This window comes from Cetorhinus maximus, chromosome 22 (genome assembly GCF_964194155.1).
Source record: "Cetorhinus maximus chromosome 22, sCetMax3.hap1.1, whole genome shotgun sequence".
NCBI classification, from domain to species: domain Eukaryota; kingdom Metazoa; phylum Chordata; class Chondrichthyes; order Lamniformes; family Cetorhinidae; genus Cetorhinus; species Cetorhinus maximus.
In genome coordinates, this window is record NC_135900.1 from 16,766,099 (window position 1) to 16,787,529 (window position 21,431).

General features: G+C 43.0%; 1 protein-coding gene across 1 annotated transcript in view; it reads left to right on the top strand.

Annotated features, from left to right (window-relative positions):
* The window catches only part of slc38a4 (solute carrier family 38 member 4), an 80,732-nt gene that overhangs the window by 47,375 nt on the left and 11,926 nt on the right, over window positions 1–21,431 (top strand). The window contains exons 4-15 of the mRNA XM_078567849.1: window positions 2,046–2,269; window positions 3,867–3,960; window positions 4,132–4,247; window positions 7,849–7,922; window positions 8,238–8,330; window positions 9,410–9,491; window positions 14,774–14,856; window positions 16,250–16,308; window positions 17,629–17,913; window positions 18,003–18,082; window positions 18,654–18,754; window positions 18,994–19,118. Of these exons, the coding sequence (XP_078423975.1) occupies window positions 2,151–2,269; window positions 3,867–3,960; window positions 4,132–4,247; window positions 7,849–7,922; window positions 8,238–8,330; window positions 9,410–9,491; window positions 14,774–14,856; window positions 16,250–16,308; window positions 17,629–17,913; window positions 18,003–18,082; window positions 18,654–18,754; window positions 18,994–19,118 (1,311 nt within the window). The 5' untranslated portion in view covers window positions 2,046–2,150. The remainder of the gene's footprint in view (window positions 1–2,045; window positions 2,270–3,866; window positions 3,961–4,131; window positions 4,248–7,848; window positions 7,923–8,237; window positions 8,331–9,409; window positions 9,492–14,773; window positions 14,857–16,249; window positions 16,309–17,628; window positions 17,914–18,002; window positions 18,083–18,653; window positions 18,755–18,993; window positions 19,119–21,431) is intronic.

The following is a 21,431-nucleotide window of genomic DNA, read 5'->3' on the forward strand; positions in this document are numbered from 1 at the left end:
TAATTAGGAGGGGGTAGAGTGTTAACCTCCTGATAGCCAGTTGGTGAAGAATGAAACCAGACCCAATCTTTACTCAGTTTAGATTTATTCACAGAGTGAGACATTACACCTCCTAACTCAACCCTCATCCCAGTGTAAGTGTCTCTTTATATATGCTCAAGTAACAACTCAATCAAAGCCTTTCACCCACATGTAGTTAACTGCATTGATCATAGACCACTTAACTGGCTAACTTTTGGACTGTTGGTTAGGCTCTGGACAGGAGAATAAAATAAAACTACTGTTTATGAACATAGATTTTAAATGAATAAATTCAGGGTTTAACTATTTATTTTAAGTACTTCAGAATGTATTTGCATGATTATGTTTTAACAGTACAATCTAAATCCTTTTTATCACATTTTTGAACCATTATACTGCACAGATGTGGACCAGTTGTTCCATTGTGCCTTTGTCAGTTCTTTGAAAAAGCCATCTAATTAATCCTACTTCCCCACTCCTTCCTAAAAGTCCTGCAAACATTTCCCTTCAAAGTATATATCCAATTCCCTTTGAAAGTTATTATTGAATCTGCTTCCACCACCATTTCAGGCAGTGCATTCCAAATCATAACAATTCACTGTATAAAAATAATTCTCCCCTACCCGCCCCCCCCCTCCCCCCCACCCTTTGTTTTGCCAATTATCTTACATCTGGATCCACTGCTTACCAAACCTCCTGCCTGTGGAAGCAGTTTTCCCCTGTCTACTCTTTATCAAACCCTTTGGATTTTAGAACACCTCTACTAAATCTCCCTTTAATCTACCCTGCTGTAACAAACCTAGCTTCTCCAGCTAATCCACATAACTCATTGCTGGCTTTCTGACACAGAGATAGGTCATTTGACTGGTCCTGCATTTCAGATGAAGCTAACTACTCTAATAAAACCTCTCTGACATTTCCCTTTAATATTCCTTCTGTTCAAATTCCTACCCAGTTCCTACTTAAATTGTCATAGACCTGAATTATTCAGTTGGCGTGTGGGGAAGGGCCCAACATGCTGACGCATAAAATGATGCGCGATGATGTTGGGCGTGCGTCCCGACGTCATTGCGATGTTTTGTTCGCCAGGCGTGCACCGGAGTCGGCTACGCGCCCGCCAATATTTAAACAGCCTATTAAGGGCATTAAGGAAGTAACTAAGGACATTGTTTACGCTGCCCGTCCAACCTTAAGGCTGGCGGGCAGGCGAAAAGGCCAAGCAGCTTTCACAGTTTTTAGGAAACCTCATTCACGGGCGGGATGAGGTTTCCTAAAGCTTTTATGAATTAAATTTTAAAAATTTCCGAAATATAAAAACATGTCCCATCTCATGTGACAGTCACATGAGGAAATGTTTCATTAAATTTCCGATCCATTTATTTATTTATTTCAAAAGCGCTTCAATTTCCCTGAGGCAGTTCCGTGCCTCAGGGATACTGAAGTGCTCTTTCGTGCACATGCGCAAAAGAGTGCTGGCCCCGACTCTCCCTCTACCCGCACAGGTAGTGCTACCGCTCACATCTTACGCTGGGCAGACCTTAATTGGCCTGCCCGCATAAGATGGCAGCACGAAGCCAATTGTGGGCGGCGTTCAGCTCTGCGACCGCCCCAGCCTGCTCCCGCCAAGCCCGCCCACTGACTGAAAAATTCAGGCCATAGTCTGTGCCTCAACAGCCTTTTGCGGTAAAGCTTCTAATAGTATAATGTGCAGCGGAAAAAAATCCTTAACTTGCCCTTGTATATTTTATTTACTTGTTCATTAATTGTCTGAACTTTTTATATTGTCTTAATGGTATTATATTCTCACTACATTATGTTTGTAGCCTACCTTTTAGTTTGGTTACATAGTAAAACTGTTGACGTCAATGGAGAGAATAAACGCCCTGACAAATATATGACAACACCTCTTTTAATATTTTACAGAAGGGTAAATGTGAAAGGGCTAAGGCATGAAATAAGGGTGCTATTTGCTACGCAGAGCATATTGATCCAGTGTAATTGTTTTTCTTACTTTTATTCAACAGAACACTCTATATAGGAACTAAATACAGAAGTTGAACATCCTAAAAGATTTGAAGAATCACTGTACTGTTTTTCCTTTTCTTACTGGCTTTGTATTGACAAAAAGAATGGATCGCCTGGAGCTTAAGAGACTTAGTACTGAGGTGGATGATGAGAGTAACAGTGGAAGCAGTATGGATGAAGGCTATACTAAATTGGCAGATTCAGAAAAAGCTACCATCAGCAGGTAAGCGTGAAAGTACAAGACAAACAGATGATTGAAATCAATATTTTACAAGAGTATTTACCTCAAAAGCAGAAGAGAGTTTAAGTAAATCTATTTGAGCTTGAGTTCTGCATTTCAATATTTCACCTGACCTTGAATGTATTAAATGTTATTATGGGAGAGAACTTAAGGTACATAAAGTAACACAGCACCTGAAGGAGACTCATTTTAATTAATGTTAAACTATCTCAAACAAAAGGGCAACTGTTTGCTTGGCTATGTGAATGCTATGGTTAATGATGAATTGACAGCTCTGGAACCAGGCAATGAGTTAGACAATGTGTACATGGATGGAACAACAACAAATATAACTTAATATAGGAAACCATAAAATAATGTAGATAAGGATAAAATTACTACTCCTTGGGCGCTGTTAAAATAGCTAAAGGTGAAGTTGAAAGGGATCATCAACAACAACTTGAACTTATACTGCAGTGTTTAAGTAATAAAACATTCCAAGGCACCTCAAGGAGCGTTATGAAGCAAATTTTGACACCTAGCCACATACGATGATATTAGAGCAGATGTTCAAAGATTGTTCAAAGGGGTGTGTTTTAAAAACCATCTTATGGAAAGAAAGAGAGGTGGAGAGGTTTAGGGAGGGCAATCAAGAGCTAAGGGCCTAGGCAGCTGAAGGCATGGGCGCTAATGAGTGATTAAAATCGGGGCTGCTCAAGAAGCCAGAATTACTGCAGATATTTCAGAGGATCTCAGGATCTTAGGCTCAACATAAACAACTAATATATATCAGAAACCAATAAAACAAACAGAATGCCCAACTATATGGTAGAGTAGAAGTTAGAGCAAGTCATATTCAAAGCTGTATCATCCCCTGGTCAAACCTCAGCTTGAATACTGCGACCCCATCCAATCTTTCCTGTAACAAAAGTAAACACAACATCTGGCATTTGTGTCATTCAAGCCCTCGAGACAATTAGCGAAGAACTATGAGGATTATAGAGTCAGAGGACTGGAGAACCTGAAATTTGAAAGGCTGTAACTGAGAGGTGAATATTAAGGAATTATATAGTGGATAGTAAATGACGTGGAAAATGTAGAATGGAAATCAATCCAAACCATCAGGTTAAAATATGGGATTGCAGGTTCAAAGTAGTAAAAGGAAAGACTTGGGGTTGAGGTTAGGAAGTTTGACCTCACAAAAAGCGATGGACTTTTAATATTGCTGAAAAGAGAGATATGTTGCCAAAGCTTTTCATCTTGCGCTTATCAGGACAATTTATACTACAGGCGGAAAGGAGTATAAATCGCTATGATTGTTTGAAATAATATCAGCAAAATTAAAGTGATGAATGTGTGGAAGGGTCTTCTGGGTAGATTGGGAGAAGAAGGGTTAATAATTTAAAATGCAGTAATGAGGAGAAGGTAGCATCTTCCTGATTGGATGACCAAGATGAGCCAAATGGCCATCCTTATCCATAGTTACCTCACGAGGATGAGGTGCTTCATTTAAAGAGACAAAGATCAGTTTTGCGACCTGTCTTGGGGACTGAAACTCCAGCAAGCTTTTGCCTTACTTTGACTTGCTTCCCTTCCCTAGTCAATTTGTTGATGAAGATGATGTCGAAATCCAGAGGTTCTTAACAAGCGAATTTTCGGGGAAAACAAAATATGAAGATTATCAAGAAGAATATGTGAGTAATACTGTCAGTCCATTGTTGTTTATTTCGTCAGGTTTTTTTTATTAGTAATTAAATCTGTAATGAGTGAAAAGGATTCCTAATTTTTTACTTAATGTAAAATTAATATTAAATGTAGCATGACAATACGGAATTGTACTGACTTGCATCTTTGATTTTGTGCAGCATCCTGGAATGACATCATTTGGAATGTCAGTTTTTAATCTTAGTAATGCTATCATGGGTAGTGGCATTCTTGGCCTATCCTATGCAATGGCCAATACTGGAATCGTGCTGTTTGTGTGAGTACTAAAAGCTGATTTATTTCATAAGATATAATGAATATAATTTGCTGACCGGGATCCAAAATATTGGCCAAGCAGAGAGTAAGACAGAGAAAACTGCATGAACTAAAGCACTAATACAGTTGTCCAAATCATGCCTTTCACAGCCTCAGAATGTCCCAAAATACTTTACAGCCAATGAAGAACTTTTGAAAGTATAATCACACACAGCCAATTTGCACACAGCAAGCTCCCACGAACAGCAATGTGATAGTGACAAGATCATCTGCTTTTAGTGATGTTGATTGAGGGATAAATATTGATCCAGGCAACTAGGGAGAACTCTCCTGTTCTTCTTTGAAAGAGTGCCATAGGTTCTTTTACTTGCCCCTGAGAAGGCAGACGGGGCCTCGGTTTAACATCTCATCGAAAAGCTGTTGCAGGTGTATGATGCTTTATCAGTCATGCCATTTTCTTCAAAAGGGTTGTTTTCTGGAGTAAGAATGAACACAACAACAAAACTTTCTCTTTGAAAGAGCTATGCGATTAGTCTGTTCGTCCCAATCGCCCTTTTATCTTAATAAGTATGAGGAGAATCTTTGACTCATCCCACTAATGCCAAGAGAACAAAGACATACTCACAGGGAAAATGTTTCTGATTATGTACATCATCACTTCAAATTAATTTCAATATCGATAAGGAGACAGTTCATGTAAATCATCAAGACAGATCAAACCTATTTCCGGTTGATCTGTTTTGGAGTTAGTGGACTCTCTGTATTTCCTGAGCAGCTCTATTTCAATTTCAAACCGGTGTTTTTTTATTCATATCTGACCCACAGATTTTCCATTTCACTCATTCCACAGCCTTGTTATGCATCTCACTACTTTAGCTATTCACTTGTCCTGTGGTACTTTAATGCCTTTTACTTCAGCAATGCTATTATTACTTGACTGAAATTGTCTGTTACATTTTTCCACTGATGCTTCCTCCCCATGCTTGTTTTGAAATGTCTATTAACTCATTCAGGCTGAATTTTTCCGGCCCTCTGTAGTCGGATTGGGAGGCAGGAGGACTGGCAATATAGCGGGGGAGGATGTCCAGAGGGGAACCCGACATCTTCCCGCCCCATGCCATATTACCAGCAGCAGGAACTTAGCAACATGGACACATGCTGGGAGAGAAATTGAACCACTCAAGTGGCAAATTAAGGGCATGTTTGTCCCACATTGGGAAGGCCTGCCACTGCGAGGAGATCGTCAGATAAATCCTACTGGCCCCTCCAACAGCCCCCCCACCCCCTTGCCCAAGCGGGTTCGGAGGTGAGGGGAGCCCTCCTTGATGGGTACTCCTTGGCCCATGGAGGGACCTCCAGACGCAATGGTTACCTGGCTACCCCCGCAGCAACGGTGCTGTCTGTGCACCACGACCCCCTCCCAACCCTTCACTGGGATCTGCCTGCCTAGCCCCAGCTTTCCTCAAACAAACACTCCGCTCTTCGAGGACACCACCTTCTCCCTGGTGATGGAGCCTCAGCAATGACCACTACTAGCAGTGGCACTGCTGAGGCTGCCAAGCCTCCCTCTGATTGAGCCAGCAGCTCTCAGTATCAGGCCACCATCCTCAACTGGACAGCAGCCCCAGCGTGTCCCAGGGCCCCGCCACCCACCAGAGCGGGGGTCAGTTCCCTGCTTTCATCACTGGCAGTGGGACTTGGCCATCAACGAAAAAGCATTCAGCCCATAGTTCTGCTTATCCAGAAGGGTATGCATCCTGTCTGTTTGCTCCACAAATGTTGATTGGCCTACTGTGTGTTTACAGCATTTTATTTCTGACCTATAGGGCAGCAATTTTCACTCGGCGGGCGGGCATGCGCCCGACCCGCTCAAGCGTGAAATGACGCGCGTTGACGTCAGCCAAGCGTGCCGGCGTCAATGCACAGCCGCGCGATAGATCAGTGGGCGGGCGCGTGCCCGCCGACAATTAAAAGGCCTGTTAAGGCCATTAAATTAACGTAAGTTTTTCACTGCCCGTCCGACCTAACGGTTGGCGGGCAGGCGAAAAGGCCAAGCAGCATTTGTTTGGAAACCTCATCCACAGCAACTCCATGCCTCAGGGAGATTATGCAGTGTTCACTCCCGCGCATGTGCGAATTTTGCACTCGGCTGGCTTGCAACCCCCCCCCCCCCCCCCATCTCAGGCCCACCAAGCCCACCCGCCAAGGGCAGAATTCTACCCATAAAGTTGTTACTGTTAAATTTTGCATTGGCATTGAAATAGAATGTTCACTACAGTACTATTTGAAACTTAACATTAAGTAGGTTGAAATAAAAACAGAAAAAGGTCGAATAGGTTAAATAGGTTGAACTGATCTACTGCAGGATAAAGTTTGTACTTCCTGGTTATAATTGCTGAAAGAGTTATTAAGAGTCAGCCTCTTCCTTCTGAAAAATGGTGGTGCAGAGGAATGGCATAGCAGACACTCTGAAATATATAGGATAACAATCTTAATGAACAGTGGCAGCTGTTGGTTATTTATGTAAAGAGAGTCGCGATTATATTTCTGCATTCCTGAGCACTCCAGGATCAGTCAATATCTGATTGCTGGACTTTGTAAATGTATGTGAACTCAATATGGAACATTGCTGTTCCTGTATCCACAAAATTATCAATGATCAGTGTATATTGGCACACATTTAATTTAGGTTTTGGAGCTAAGGGCCTAATATTATTGCTTTGATATGTAAGTGTTACAGTACAAACTTTAAGGGAGTATATAGTCCAATGTTTTGGAACAAAATCAGTGTGTTTTCAACTAACCTTTTTGGTCTAATTTTTCCTCATGTGAAAATGTCACACGAGATGGGACACGTTAGTGAAGAACACAAACACTTCATTAAAAGTTTTTAAACCCGATATCAAACCTCATCCCACCGCTGGATGAGGCTTGTAAAAAAATCACTTACCCGCCTGCCCATTGGGCCCGTGCGCCGACCCGAAGTTCGCATGGACCCCTCAAAATCCTGGTCGATTGGAGAGTTAATGGCCTTACCAAGGCCTTTAATTAATGGCGGGCGTGCGTCCCGCTGCATAGCGCGCCCGCCGACCGAAATATCACGATGCCGCGCGCTGACATCAGTGCACGACATTTTAAGCGCTGGCGTGCAGTCTCCGCCACCCTCACGCCAGCCAGAAGATTCTGCTCTACAAGTGTGGAGCAGCCTTACCAGCATCTCTAAGAAACACTAAAGAGCAGACAAGGCAATGCTTCGGCTACAGATTCCTCAGCACTTCACAAATACTGACTGTGTGTTTCCAGCATTTTCTGTTCTTGTATCAGATTTTCAGCATCTCCATTTTCCTTCCTATTTATTTATCTAGATAGAATTGGCCAGGGAAGATTTCACAAGTTAACTACAATGATGTTTTGTATTCAAAACCAGAGGACTAGTAGAAATGAACAAATGAAACTTTAAACCAAGCACTTCTGTTAAATGTTAAAAAAAACTCAATAAGGATTGTTTGGCATAACCAAACATTATGCCTGTCGTTTGTACTCAGGGATATACATAGTTAGTTTTCAATTCTTTTTGTAAACCACCTTTTGTTCGCTTACAGGATCCTGTTACTTGCAGTGGCAATATTATCCTTGTATTCTGTTCACCTCTTACTAAAGACTGCAAAAGAAGGAGGTACATGACTTTTCTGAAATGTAGCAGATACCGTTTAGTAGCGCGTGTGCCAAGATTTAAGGGTGGAAAATCACCTCTGGGTTTCAGTGCTAAATGAGCAGTAGCACATCAGTCACCCATTACATTCTGCACTTGATATTCAGTTCTATTATGAAGCCAATAGAATATTTGACAAGAGTATAAATGGGCACCTGATTTGTCCATTACTGTTTATTTTGCATACTGCCCAGGATGAATTTTTATCCAATAAAACATTTGCCGGTAATGCCATCATTTCGTTGAACTGAAGTTTTTCTTTGTTTCTTTCTCAATCAGGCTCTTTGGTTTATGAGAAATTAGGAGAACGAGCTTTTGGGTTGCCTGGGAAAATTGCAGCTTTTGGCTCTATTACCATGCAAAATATTGGAGGTAATTATTTTTTGGTAAAATCTACATTTAAGTCTGTTTTTTTTTGTAATGACATCCCAATCCATCATCCTCACGTTAATGTTGTTTTACTAAGGATTGACGATTAGATTTTTTAATAATGGGGGTGTCTATTGAAAACTCATTTTCATTCTGTGTTTAACCTTGGTGGAGGGGAAGCTTTAGAAACAATAATCCCAGGAGAAAATTCACATTCACATTTCCCTGAATCCAGCGAATTTTCACAAAACTGCTGGGTACAGACGGGCATCAGAATCGGAATTGCCTGAGACTCCAGCTCAATGGATAGGTCGGCCAAATCCTGCATTTGAGCATACTGGAATGCCTATTTCTCTCTCCATTTAACCCAATAGATGGAAAATTCAGCAAGTTCCTTTTCATGCGTGCATTCATCCCTGCCGGATTCTCATTTTTCACTACCGAGACATTCCACTACCACTAGACCCACCTCCAGAAAAATAATCTAGCCCATTACACCATGCAATGGAGAATTCTTTTTACAGTTCACTGACAAATGCAATCGTACCCTAAGTCTTGTGGTTATTGCTAAGTTGCAGCTTGATTGTCCAGTGCATTAAACATTACCTTGTCCCCTGGAGATTCCCTCTGTAACTTTATGGGCCAGAAAATGCGGCAAACCGTACAAAACTCTATTAACTTCAGCAGGGCAGGAAGATCCTGCCGCTGCCAGGGGCTGTAAAATTCCGCCCATCGTCTTTTTAATCGTCTATTTTTTTTCCATTCTCACATCTCCTGTAGAAGTTGCCTTCTTGCTGCAATACGCAATCATGAATGCAAGTCAACCTCCAATAGCTCACTCCTGTCGTGCTAGCGAAAAATAGCACTGCAAGCTGAATTTGCCACGCAAAAAAAACAGAAAAAGTTTGTTGGAGCGTTTTGTTTGCAAGTACACTGATTCTTTGCCCCTCCCCACCACCACTCCTCAAAAGTAGAGCAAAACTATTTTGCTAAGTTCTTTAATCCTCAGGAAGCCTTTGCTGAAACTGAATTAAATTATACTTATAGCAGCATTTTATCTAATAAAGCTATTCCTGTTACAGCTATGTCAAGCTACCTCTTTATAATCAAATATGAACTACCAGAAGTAATACGGTCATTTATGGGAACTGATGAGATCAATGGGTATGTACCTTGGCTTTAAAAGAAGCATTTTTATATGGCTCCTTACAAAATTGTGTAAAGCAGTAATTGTGTTGAGAGTGAATAGTTGTCCTTTCCTCACCATCTAAGCTTCAGTTTCAAAAATTAACTATTTTCTTTCTAAGATGACCATTCAAGTCTTTTCTCAGTCCCTCTTCTTAGTCACAAATGAAGTTTCACAGCTCAGCTGCCTTCTCACAGACACTCCTGCCAGGAATTATCTCTGCAGTTCCTCCGATGTAATTTTGGCGGAAGAAACTCTGCTTATACTTTTATCGTTGGTTCCTTCCGTATTTACGTCTGCTAATCTGGAAAACACCTTCCCTTCCACATATTTCCCACCCCCCCCCACCCCCACAACAACTGCCCTCCCCCCCACCAACCCCCTCCCCCACCCCGCTACAAATTCCCATTTTTTTGTGTCCGTCCCTGCCTGTCAATTGGCCAGGATTTCCCAGTCACCGGACAGGGGTGAGCGGGAGCATCTGCAAAACGGACTGCTACCTGCGATCGGGTCCCGACTGCAAATTCACGCTGGCTAGCCAATTAACGCCAGCCAGCGTGAATCGCGCGCTGCAGCGCTCAGCGCTGCCGGGGTGGGGGGCGGGGAGGAGGGCGAGCACGGAAGTTCGTGTGTGCGCGTGGGTGTGCGCAGTAAAAGCTCCCTGAGGCGCAGAGCTGCCTCAGGGGGGCTGAAGATTTTTAAAATATAAAATAAAGAATGTAAAAACGTTAAAAACATGTCCCCTCATGTGATTCATGGGACATGGTAGAAAAAAATGGTTTGAAATAAATTTATTTTTTTTAATGACGGATCGAAACCTCATCCCGCCCATGGATGAGGTTTCGCAAAAAACCCACCTGGCCTATACGCCCACCCACCGACCATAAGGTTGGATAGGCTGCGCAAAATTGCTTTTAATTATGACTTCAATGGCTTTAATAGGCTGCTTAATTGTCGGTGGGCACACTGCTGACTCTCACGCGTGCCCACCAACCAAAATATGGCATGAGTGCGCGATGGCATGGGGTCGCTTGCCCAACGTCATCGCGTGTCATTTTACGCTCGTTTGGGTCGGGCGCAAGCTCACCCAAGTGAAAGTTTCTGCCCCATGGTTTCTTAGGGAGTCATGCAATGAAAATCCGATTCTGGAACAGCTCTGTCCAATCTGTGAACCCAAATAAATCCTATCAAGAATAGCTTATTTTTAAAATAATTTTTCATGTTTATTTCAGAAACATCATCATTAATAGGCTTTAAATTTGTCAATCCTACCTGTGAGTATTAGCAGACTAGTCAGTAGTGGGAACTCTTAATAGTCAAGCCTCAACTGACATCCAAACCTGTGAACGTTTTCATCATTGATTTGCTGTTAAGAATGACAACACTGGACAAATTTAATAAATAAAGATGGACACCCATGGTGGAATGAAAACAAATTGTATTCTAAAATATTGCTCAGTCCTGAAACAAAGTATGTTGTGCAGGGCATTTATAGCAATCTGAACCTGGTGCTTTTCGACCAGTATGAGATAGATATTTGCAACAGTATAATCATTACAAAATAGATACAATATACATTACAATAATAGATACAAAATCAAAATATTGATTATTGTACAACGTTTTCAAGTTAGAAAACTGTTACCTTTCACAAGCATCATGTCTAGTAAATATAAATAAAAATTTAATAGGTTTCAATGTACAATTATAAGACTATTGTCTACTCTCCAATTAAGATGCCTTGGTGGGATTGGGAGCTGGAACAATGACAAGCAACAATCATGCATAGAGAGCAGTAAGTTTCATGTAATGTGTGAAGATAGTTCAATATGCTTCCGGTCTTTATATGGATCGAGAGCTGGTGATTGTGAAATCGAAGCATAAATGAGAGTTTGGGAACTGCAGTGATGAGAGAAATGCTGCTGAGTCAAGAATAGTTAGAAGAACAGCAGAATCAAATGAGTAGCAGGGGAATGCACAGCCCAAGATCAGATGCAGGGCCATGCTTCTTCTTCTTCTCCTTAGGTAATCCCTTAGGGTCGAGGATGACTTGCTTCCACACAAAAACTAGTTATCAGGTGAACAAAGAGCCCGATGTGTGACCTAGAGCCTCTGTCACAGGTGGGGCAGACGGTGGTAGGGGGAATGGGTGGGTGGGTTGCCCGGGTTGCCACACACTCCTTTCGCTGTCAACGCTTGGCTTCACCTAGCCCTTGGCGTTGAGACGTGGGGTGTTGCTTCTTTCCAGATGCTTTCCCTCCACTTTGGGCGGTCTTGGGCTAGGGATTCCCAGATGTCGTTGGGGATGTTGCACTTTTTCAAGGAGGCTTTAAGGGTGTCCCTGAAGCGTTTCCTCTACCCTCCTGGGGCTGGCTTGCTGTGTCGAAGCTCCGAGCAGAGCGCTTGTTTCGGGAGTCTCATGTGTCAGGCCTGCGGACGATGTGGTCCGCCCAGCATAGCCGATCGAGCGTGGTCAATGCCTCGATGCTGGGGATGTTGGCCTGACCAAGAACACTGATACTGGTGCACCTATCCTGCCAGTGGATTTGTAAGATCTTGCGGAGGTAGCTCTGGTGGTACTTCTCTGGAGCTTTGAGGTTCCAGCTATACATGGTCCTCATCTCTGAGCCATATAGGAGGCAGGGTATCACTACTGCTCTGTAGACTATGAGCTTGGTGCTGGGTTTGAGGTTTTGGTCTTCAAACACTCTCTCTTCCTCAGTCGGCTAAAGGCTGTGCTGGCACACTGAAGGCGGTGTTGAACCTCATCATCGATGTCTGCCCTTGTTGACATTAGGCTCCCAAGATATGGAAAGTGGTTCACATTGTCCAAGGCCTTGTCATGGATTTTGATAACTGGAGGACAGTGAGATGTGGAGGGGGGAAGCTGGTAAAGGACCTTTGTCTAACAGATGTTTAGTACAAGGCCCAAGCTCTCGTACACCTCAGTGAAGGTATTGACGATGGCTTGGAGCTCGTCCTCAGAGAGTGCACAGACGCAAGCATCATCTGCAAACTGTAGTTCAATGACCGAGGATGGGACGATCTTGGATCTGGCCTGCAGACGGCAGAGGTTGTTTCCCGCTTGTTCTGTAGTTTAACTCCACTCCAGCGGGGAGTTTGCTGAGGGTGAGCTGGAGTGTTGTGGCAAGAAAGATCAAGAAGAGTGTCGGTGCGATGACACAGCCTTGCTTGACCCCGGTCCGAACATGGATTGGGTCTGTGGTGGATCTGTTGGTCAGGATCGCAACTTGCATGTTATCATGGAGCAGGCGGAGGATGGTGACAAACTTTTGGGGGCAGCCAAAAGGAGGATGCTCTATAATCCTTCATTGTTGACAGTGTCAGAGGCTTTTGCGAGGTCAAAGAAGGCCATATTCAAGGGTCTGTGCTGTTCCCTACATTTCTCTTGTAGTTGTCGCCGGTGAAGATCATGTCTGTTGTGCCCCTTTGTGGGAACCTACACTGTGACTCTGGGAGGAGGTCTTCAGCCACAGGGAGAAGGTGATTGAGGAGGATTCTTGCGATGACCTCTCCTGTGGCAGGGAGCAGGGAGATTCCCCAATAGTTACTGCAATCAGACTTATCACCTTTCTTGAAGATGGTCATGATTACGTTGTCTCTGAGATCTCCTGGCATGCTCTCCTCCTTCCAGATAAGGGAGATGAGGCCATGTATTCACGCCCAGAGTGCTTCTCCGCCGTACTTTAGTTCCCCTCTGTCCTCAATGAGCACCTCTCTGTTCTTGGCCAGTAGTGGAGTGGGGCCTTGGATGCTTGGGCCGTAGGAGGTCTTGACTGCGCTAAATAAACCTCACACGTCATGGCTGTCGGCTAACTGTTGGATCTCCTGCGCTTTCTCCACCCGCCGTCTATTCTTTATTTCGCCGGATTTTTGCTGGGCCTCAGCCTTCAGCTGCTATAGAGCTGCTTTCTTGCTCCCAAGTTGGGCTGCTGTTTCAGGTTCAGAAATGCCTTGTGCTTGTGGCTTATCAGCTCCTGGATCTTCTGATCATTCTCATTGAACCAGTCTTGGTGTTTCCTGGTCGAGTGATGTCTTTCTGCAGGAGCTGACGGTGGAGGCCTTGAGGGCAGATCAGGCACTGTGGACACTGTCTCTGGGTCACTGGGAGTCGCCAGGTTGACAGTGAGGCGCTGCTGAATAGGGCTCTCTTAACAGTGTGCTTGAGTGCCTCAGTGCTGATTTTCCTGTGGCATTTTTTCTGTTGCCATTGCTGCTTTGGGGCTACGTTGATGTTGATGACAGAGCGAATTAGGCGATGGTCCATCCAGCTGTCGTCGTCTCCTGTCATGCGCGGGTGATATACGTGTTCTTGCTGTCATTGCTCGGACAATGATGTAGTCGAGCGGGTGCCTGTGCTTGGAGCGAGGGTGTTGCCATGAGGCCTTGTAGTTGTCTCTCTGATGGAACAAGGTGTTTGTTACGACAAGGCTGTGTTCTAGGCATTTTGTCAGGAGCCGGGTACCATTGGTGTTTGATTTCCCTACCCCCTCTCTGCCAATTACATATCCCCAGATGACTGTGTCCTTCCCATTGAAGTTGCCAAGAACTTATCGCCTGTTGGGACTCAGGCCAGGGATTGTTCGAGGCTGCAGTAAAATTCATCTTTGGACTCGTCTGTAACACCCAGTGTTGGGGCGTACGTGCTGAGGACTGTAACACATTGGTTCTGGGCTATGGTGAGCCGAAGGGTCATGAGCTGCTCGTTTATCCTGCAAGAGGTATCTTTGAGACAGCCAACTTGTTCATTTTTAACGGCGAAGCCAACCCCGTGGAGGTGGTGATCTTCTACTGGTTTACCTTTCCAGAAGAAGGTGTAACCGCCACCTTCTTCCTTAAGCTGGCCCTCCTCTGCCCATCGTCTCACACTTAGGGCCATACATCACAATACAATCAGGTCAGCCAAGATCTTATTGAATGGCGGAGCAGGCTTGAGGGGCCGAGTGGTCTACTCCTGTTCCGTGTTCGTACGTTCATATGACTTGTGTATAAGACAGCACCCATTTTCAACCCACAAATAGTCACCAAAGTTTTTAACCTTATAAAACGTTACCTATGATTGTTATCTGAATATTTATTATCACGGGATCTGGGGAGAATTATTACGTTAGCTTTTGAGACAGCATTCCCAGTGGTAAGACATAAAGCAATTTGAACTTGAAGGTTGCAAACGTTCCTCAGTTTTTAGCCTTGTTTATAATGCAATGAAATTATAATGTGATAAAATTTTCTTTTTCAGAGAATGGTATATGAATGGCAACTACCTTGTTGTGATTGTGTCGCTGTGTATTATCCTGCCACTGACTTTTCTAAAGAATTTAGGTAAGCTATTTCTCCTGTACATAACATTCCTGTAGTCTAGCAGCAAGATTTTATTTCTGCTACCTGTGCCAGAAGTATGACAACACTAAATGGAGTGTTAAAATTAAACCGTAGGCAGATGAGGAGAAATTTTTTCTCCGATGGTAATGAGTCTTTGGAACTCTCTTCCTCGAAAGCCTGTGGAAGCAGTCTGAATGTTTTTAAGGCAGAGCTAGGTGGATTCTTGATATGCAAAGGGGTGGAAGGTCATCGAGGGTAGGTGGGAATGTGCAATTGAGGTTACACTCAGATCAGCCAAGATCTTATTGAATGGTGGAGCAGGCTCGAGGGGCTGAATGGCCTACTCCTGCTCCTAATTCGTATGTTCTTATATTATCACAATCCAATTTAGGCATCTTTTTGGTATTTCGCAGTTGAGCTGAAGCATCAGAAAGATTTCTTTCCTTATCGCAGAAAATTACTGTTCCACAGTTGTAACATACATATTTATAAAATTAACCTTTGCATCTTGCTTGGCATGTATTGGCATCTTACTGATGGCATAGCCTTAACAAACTGGTTGTGGAATGGATATACTCAACAAAGGTTCAGAAATTGCTCTGTTTTAGTAACTGCGTTCTGTCCTAGTTGAAATGAAGTATCAAAATTTATATTTTGTTTCAAGATCTGATTTCATAAAGGTACAGTAATTATCACCAGCATAGGCAATAGGATGAACAGGCTGGGTCTATTTTCTCTTGAAAAGAGAAGGCTGAGGGGCGACTTAATAGAGGTCTTTAAAATTATGAAAAATGTTGATAGAATAGCCACAGAGAGACTGCTTCCACTTGTGGAGAAGAACAAAACTAGTAGCCATCAACATAAGGTGGCCACCACCACCCTCTCCAGGGCAACTAGGGATGGGCAACAAATGTTGGCCCAGCCTGCGAAGCCCACATCCCATGAAAAGAAATATCAACTAGGGAATTCAAAAGAAACATCTTTACTCAAGAGTATGATGAGAATGTGGAACTCATCACCACAGGGGGTAGTTGAGGCAAATCATATAAGGCATTAAGGGAAGGCTGAATAAGCATATGAAGGAGAAGTTATTCCGATTGATGGGGAAGGATGGGATGAGGACAGTAAAGTATAAATGCTGTCATGGACTGGTTGGACCTGTTTCTGTGCTGTACATTCTATGTAATTGTATTTAGGTAATATGACCCATTGAAAGCACTCAGGAACAACTGATAATTTATTTTGATGTTAGCATAATGATCAGAATTGTTCACTGACTATATACTCAAGTAATTAATTGTTAAGAAATCATAATTAAATATATGGTTAGTGTGGCCATAGAAGCAAAAAATAGATAACTTAAATCACTATTATTTCCTTTCTGTTTGTGCAGGGTATCTTGGTTACACAAGTGGATTTTCTCTCTCTTGTATGGTTTTTTTTGTTAGCGTTGTAAGTATAAACAGACTACATTCAATAATAAAACAAGGCTAGTGTTAGAATGGGGAGATTCTGTGTAGGGATGCAGACTGGCCAATTGATCCATCAGTTTATGTAAATTCAAGGTCTTTGCTTCAGTAGAGAACTAGCACTTTAAGATCGAATCTGTGATTTAATAGCAGGAATTTATAATCACATGTTCACATCAATTGCAGAGAAACGTTAGAAGGCTCCCATAAATAATGACCATAAGAAACCATTTACTCTTTCTGTATTAGCATTAGAACAGTAGCACCATCAAAGTCAGCATTACTGCCTAGGTTCAATGTCACCCACTGCTAACTTCTAATCAGTCCCTAGTCTGAACGGGGCAAGCAGGGAGCTGTTGGGCAGAAGAGTTCCTCGAGAGGCGGGAAAATTGGATTGGGCCTTCTGCCTGAATGACACGTTGTACCTTGTGACGCCGACCCCTAGAGGGCATCTGCAGAAAGCATATTGTTTGCCCGTTCTTTAGTTAAAGGTGCTGAATAAATGAACTTTGTTCCATCTACCAATTTTCTATAATATAATTTCAGTCAGTTTGAATAAATTGCTTATATATATAAATATATAAAGGCCGAATATTCATGCCCTCCCCCACCCTACCCTCCCCCATGGCTTGTTCGAAGGTGGGGTGGCACAAAAGCCATGGTGGTAGCACCATGCTTGTCCCTACCTTCCGCAGCTGGGATTTTACCTGCAGTGTGGAGAGGTGTTGTGGCATGCCCATGGGCCAACTGAGGCCTTTAAGTGGCCAATCAATGGCACTAAAGGACCTCCTTCTGCTGCTGTTGGGATTTTACCTGCAGCAACTGGTGCCAGGGCCAAGTGTCCAGGCTGCCAGTTAAAACCTAGCAGACTTGTTGCTAGGTTGGGGAGGGGTGGGTGACGGGCTCCTTTCCGGGCACCTGTCCCACCCCCTCCCCTTTCCATCCACCCCACCTGCCCGGATGAACTCGGCGCCCCAACCCCCTGCCAGCCTGGCACTGGCAAAACCCCAGACTTTTAGGTCCGGGTCCGTGACTGTCCAGTAGCTCTCAGAGGCGTGACTTCCTCCCAGATGAAGCCGGAAGCCAAGATCTTAGGCACGGGTATAAAATTAAGTCATGACTCTCCAGTCCAGTGCAGGTGAGCTCGTCCCTGACTTTTTAGCTGGGCGTGTGGGGCTGCTGCCTCCAAGTAAAATTCCGGTCAAAGTCGTTTTTTGTAGTATGGTGGATTGCTTTACACCTTAGAAATATTAATACTGTATATTTACACTAAGTATTAAATACTACTAAAATATTCTTACAGGTAATATATAAGAAATTTCAGATCCCCTGTCCATTGCCTCCACTGGGTCATTATTCAGAAAACCTGACAGCACTGGCAAACACTACAGGGCACTTGGTAACCATGTATCCAATGGTACGTAACAAAACCTCTGATCACGACCTGAACCTCATGATGCCCTATGTTAATGGGCACACAGCAACACAAGATGAAGATGATTCCCGCATCCATACCAATGGTGTCAGTTATGAAGCCCACATTGAAGCCGACATGTGTAAACCAAAATACTTGGTGTTCAACTCGCAGGTATACCAGAATTTAAATGTACTTAGGAAACAATTCCCCTGTATGCTAGTTCAGTGCTTCATGGGGTCAACTTTCTTCATTTTTTTTAGACGGCTTACACCATTCCCATCCTGGCCTTTGCATTTGTGTGTCATCCTGAAGTACTTCCAATCTACAGCGAACTTAAAGGGTAAGAACTTCACACATAGCCTTTTAGCATTGCAACAAGTTATGTTTACAAACATTCCATGAAAAAATTCACAAAGGTGTTGGAGGAGGCTTAAAGTCTAACTGGAGTATTTCCCCATGTTCTGTTCAAAAGAAAATTGAAGAAGTTAGATTTTTTTTGTCAATTTATTTCACCTCTTATGAATTGTCACTTCACATAAAAGCAAAACACTGCGGATGGCCAGAAAACTGAAACAAAAACAGAAAATGCTGCAAGGACTCAGCAGGTCTGGCAGCGTCAGTGGAGAGAGATACAGAGACACTTTCAGGTCTGACGAATTCTGATCAAAGGTCGTTGACCTGAAACGTGAACACTTTTTTTCTCTCTCCACAGACGCTCCCTTACCTGACCCACTGAGTATTTCCAGTATGTGCTGTTTTTACGTCACTTCAGGTGTTTATTCGCAGGTCGGGTTCCGCCAGCATGCGTTTTTCAGGTGCTGGCGTGGGGCCTGAAACAGGAAGAACAAATCTTCCTTTGAGTAGGCAAGGTATCTTGCAGTGAAATTAAAATAATTCTGCTTACTTTTCAGCCGCTCTCAGAAGAAAATGCAATATGTCTCCAACCTGTCGATTACTGCAATGCTCATCATGTATCTGCTGGCTGCTCTTTTTGGTTACCTGACCTTTTATGGTGAGTCAGAATGCAAGGAATGCTGAGGCAAAATCCACCACACTGAGCTTGATAATCCAGACATTTGTTTTTCTTCGAACCAAACGCAAAGGTTGACTGTCAATGCGCGTTTTTGTTTCATTGTTCCAATTAATCTAACTCCCAAAATGTCAAATTGAAGAGTAATGAAGTGCCAATGTTTACCTCTTTGTTTCCAGCCAAGACTAATTGTGATTGTGTTTTTTTTTTCCCACGCACAGGACAAGTTGAAACGGAATTGCTTCATACCTTTACAAGAGTGTACAAGTTTGACATTTTGGTGTTGTCTGTTCGTCTAGCTGTGCTGGTGGCTGTCACATTGACTGTGCCCATAGTGCTTTTCCCTGTAAGTAAGAATATGCCTCATGACGATCCTAAACTTTCAAACACAAGTGGCTACCTTTGTGTTACTTTTGAAGGTTCTCCATGTTTAGCATTTATGAAAAATTCACAATCCATTCATCACCAACTATCACACTCAACACCATGGTGCCAGCGTGTCGAAATTGGAATTCAGAATGATTGTGAAGGAAGTTGAAGTTGACAGATTCATTCAAAGTGCCCATCAAAACACTACTTGTGTTTCTAAAAATGTGTCAACTTAGCCTGTCAGGTAAAATCCATTTTGGGAGGGTAAATGTATCGTTTTAGCCATAAGGACCCAGAAACAAATTTAGGTAATTGCAACAAAGTTCATAGCAGTTACGGCTCAAAGGACTACACACTCCATAATGAGGATAAATGGATGACTGGAATGGCAAATGGAAAATGCAGCTTGGCACACTTCAAAGTAGAGGAAGCCATACTTTGTAATTGATTGTCTATCCCTGACCTAGACATTTTATATTGTCACTCGGGGGAGAATTTTCACTCCTCCAGACCCCACAAGGAAACTTTGGGCCTCCTCTGCCCTGGGCTTTCCCCCACTTTCTGACTGAAATTCCTGTCCAGAATCTCACCAAATTACCTATCTTGTGCCAAGGGTTGTCCCCTTGGTCCCTGGCGTCCTCCGAGCTGCTCGATTTTAGCTCGGCAACTGCTTCTTGCTGCTGTGCGGGCGAGCTGCTTGCTAGGCCTCATTCCCGGCTGGAAGTTAAAATCAGCCCCCCCAATGTCTTGGAATGGAATAATTTGCAATTTTGGCACTAATTTTGGCCTTGAACAAAACTCTTAATGAAATAAAAGCAATAAAAGCACCCTGACATATATCTCTTCTCCTGAAGATCTAATAACGTCTGAACTTACAGGCTTTGTAAGTAGGTTGGATACACCCGTTTGTATAAACCGTTAAACTAGAAAATAATGGCATGTGTTCAGTAAGTTGTGCTGTATAAACAAAACTCATTAAAGGTTCTCTGCTATCTAAAGTTGTGCATTGCCAGCTGTTCACTTTATTTTTATGAAGTAAAATAAAATATGTAGTGGAAAATGTTTCCTTAAATGACAATAAGAGAAATCAGGCTTTTGTTGCTGGAAATAAACTGTTGTTTAAAGATGAAGTAAGGTTTCGGGGACGGAAGGTTTTTCAATGTTTTCTCCCGCTTTTAAAATGTGCCTTGACAATTTTTTTAAGTCAATCCACTGTCGGGTTTCCTTGCCTCTAGCACTTTCTGGTGACATGGAGGAGCCCCTGTGCATTCCAGAACTGGTCTGTTCAATGAAGTCCATTCTGGGAGGTGATCCAGAGCAGGTCAAACCTTTTGGAAAAACTGACTTGTGCTATCTACTTCAACAGCAGTGAGTTTTCCTAGGGTCAAGCAGTGCTGGATCAGACCTCAATCACGTGGTCCAAAAGTTGCAGCTGTCATTGTCAGTAATGATACTGCTCTGAGTCACATTGTCCCCCTCCTTCAAACAATGTCACCAAAGTGGCCAGAGTACGAGGGAATCCAGAAGAGTGGATCTCTCTGCACATAAGACCTTTAGTGTATTTAAAATAGCATCAAGCACATTTTTGTAAACGTTATTAAGCAGATAATGAGTAGCAATGTTGAACAATATTTTCCTTGCCATTAAAGCAAATAAATTGGATAAAGTTGTATTGTTCACTTTATAAACTGAAACCGTTGGCAACAGACTGCTTTTGTTGCTTGTTTCCTAGTAGCTAAATGTTTAAGGAAAAGAAAACAATAACAAGGAAGCTCTTTATGTTGATTTATGACCAAATGAATCTGGGTGTTTGGGCCTGTCCTGACAGGTGTTTATGTGAGTTCTCACTCTGGTTTGATCCAACAGGTGTGAAGAGCAATGACTCTTCAAATCTCTTTCTTACGCTTCTTGCCAGATCAGCCACAGTGGTGGCTTGTGTTTTGCACGCTGGCAGCTTCAACTTTCTGCTTTAGGCCTGCAGGCCATCTCACTTCAGCTTGGGAATCTCGGGTAAGCCAAATCAGGCAGCACAATATCCCTCGTTCTAGCAATCCAGGTTTTCATAATGATGGCAAGTTTTACTGCTCACTCCACCTTTGCTAAAATTAATTGAACTTTTTTTATGATTGACTGCAGTATATCTTACTTTAATTGTATATCAGTGTTTCCAAACTGCAGCTTAATGAAAATCTCCTGTTGATATAACTCTTGGTTAGGCTGAACATGTTTGGTTTCAGGATCTCTAATGTTTGGCTTTGTCCTTGATGCGCAAATCAATTCTCTCACTGTA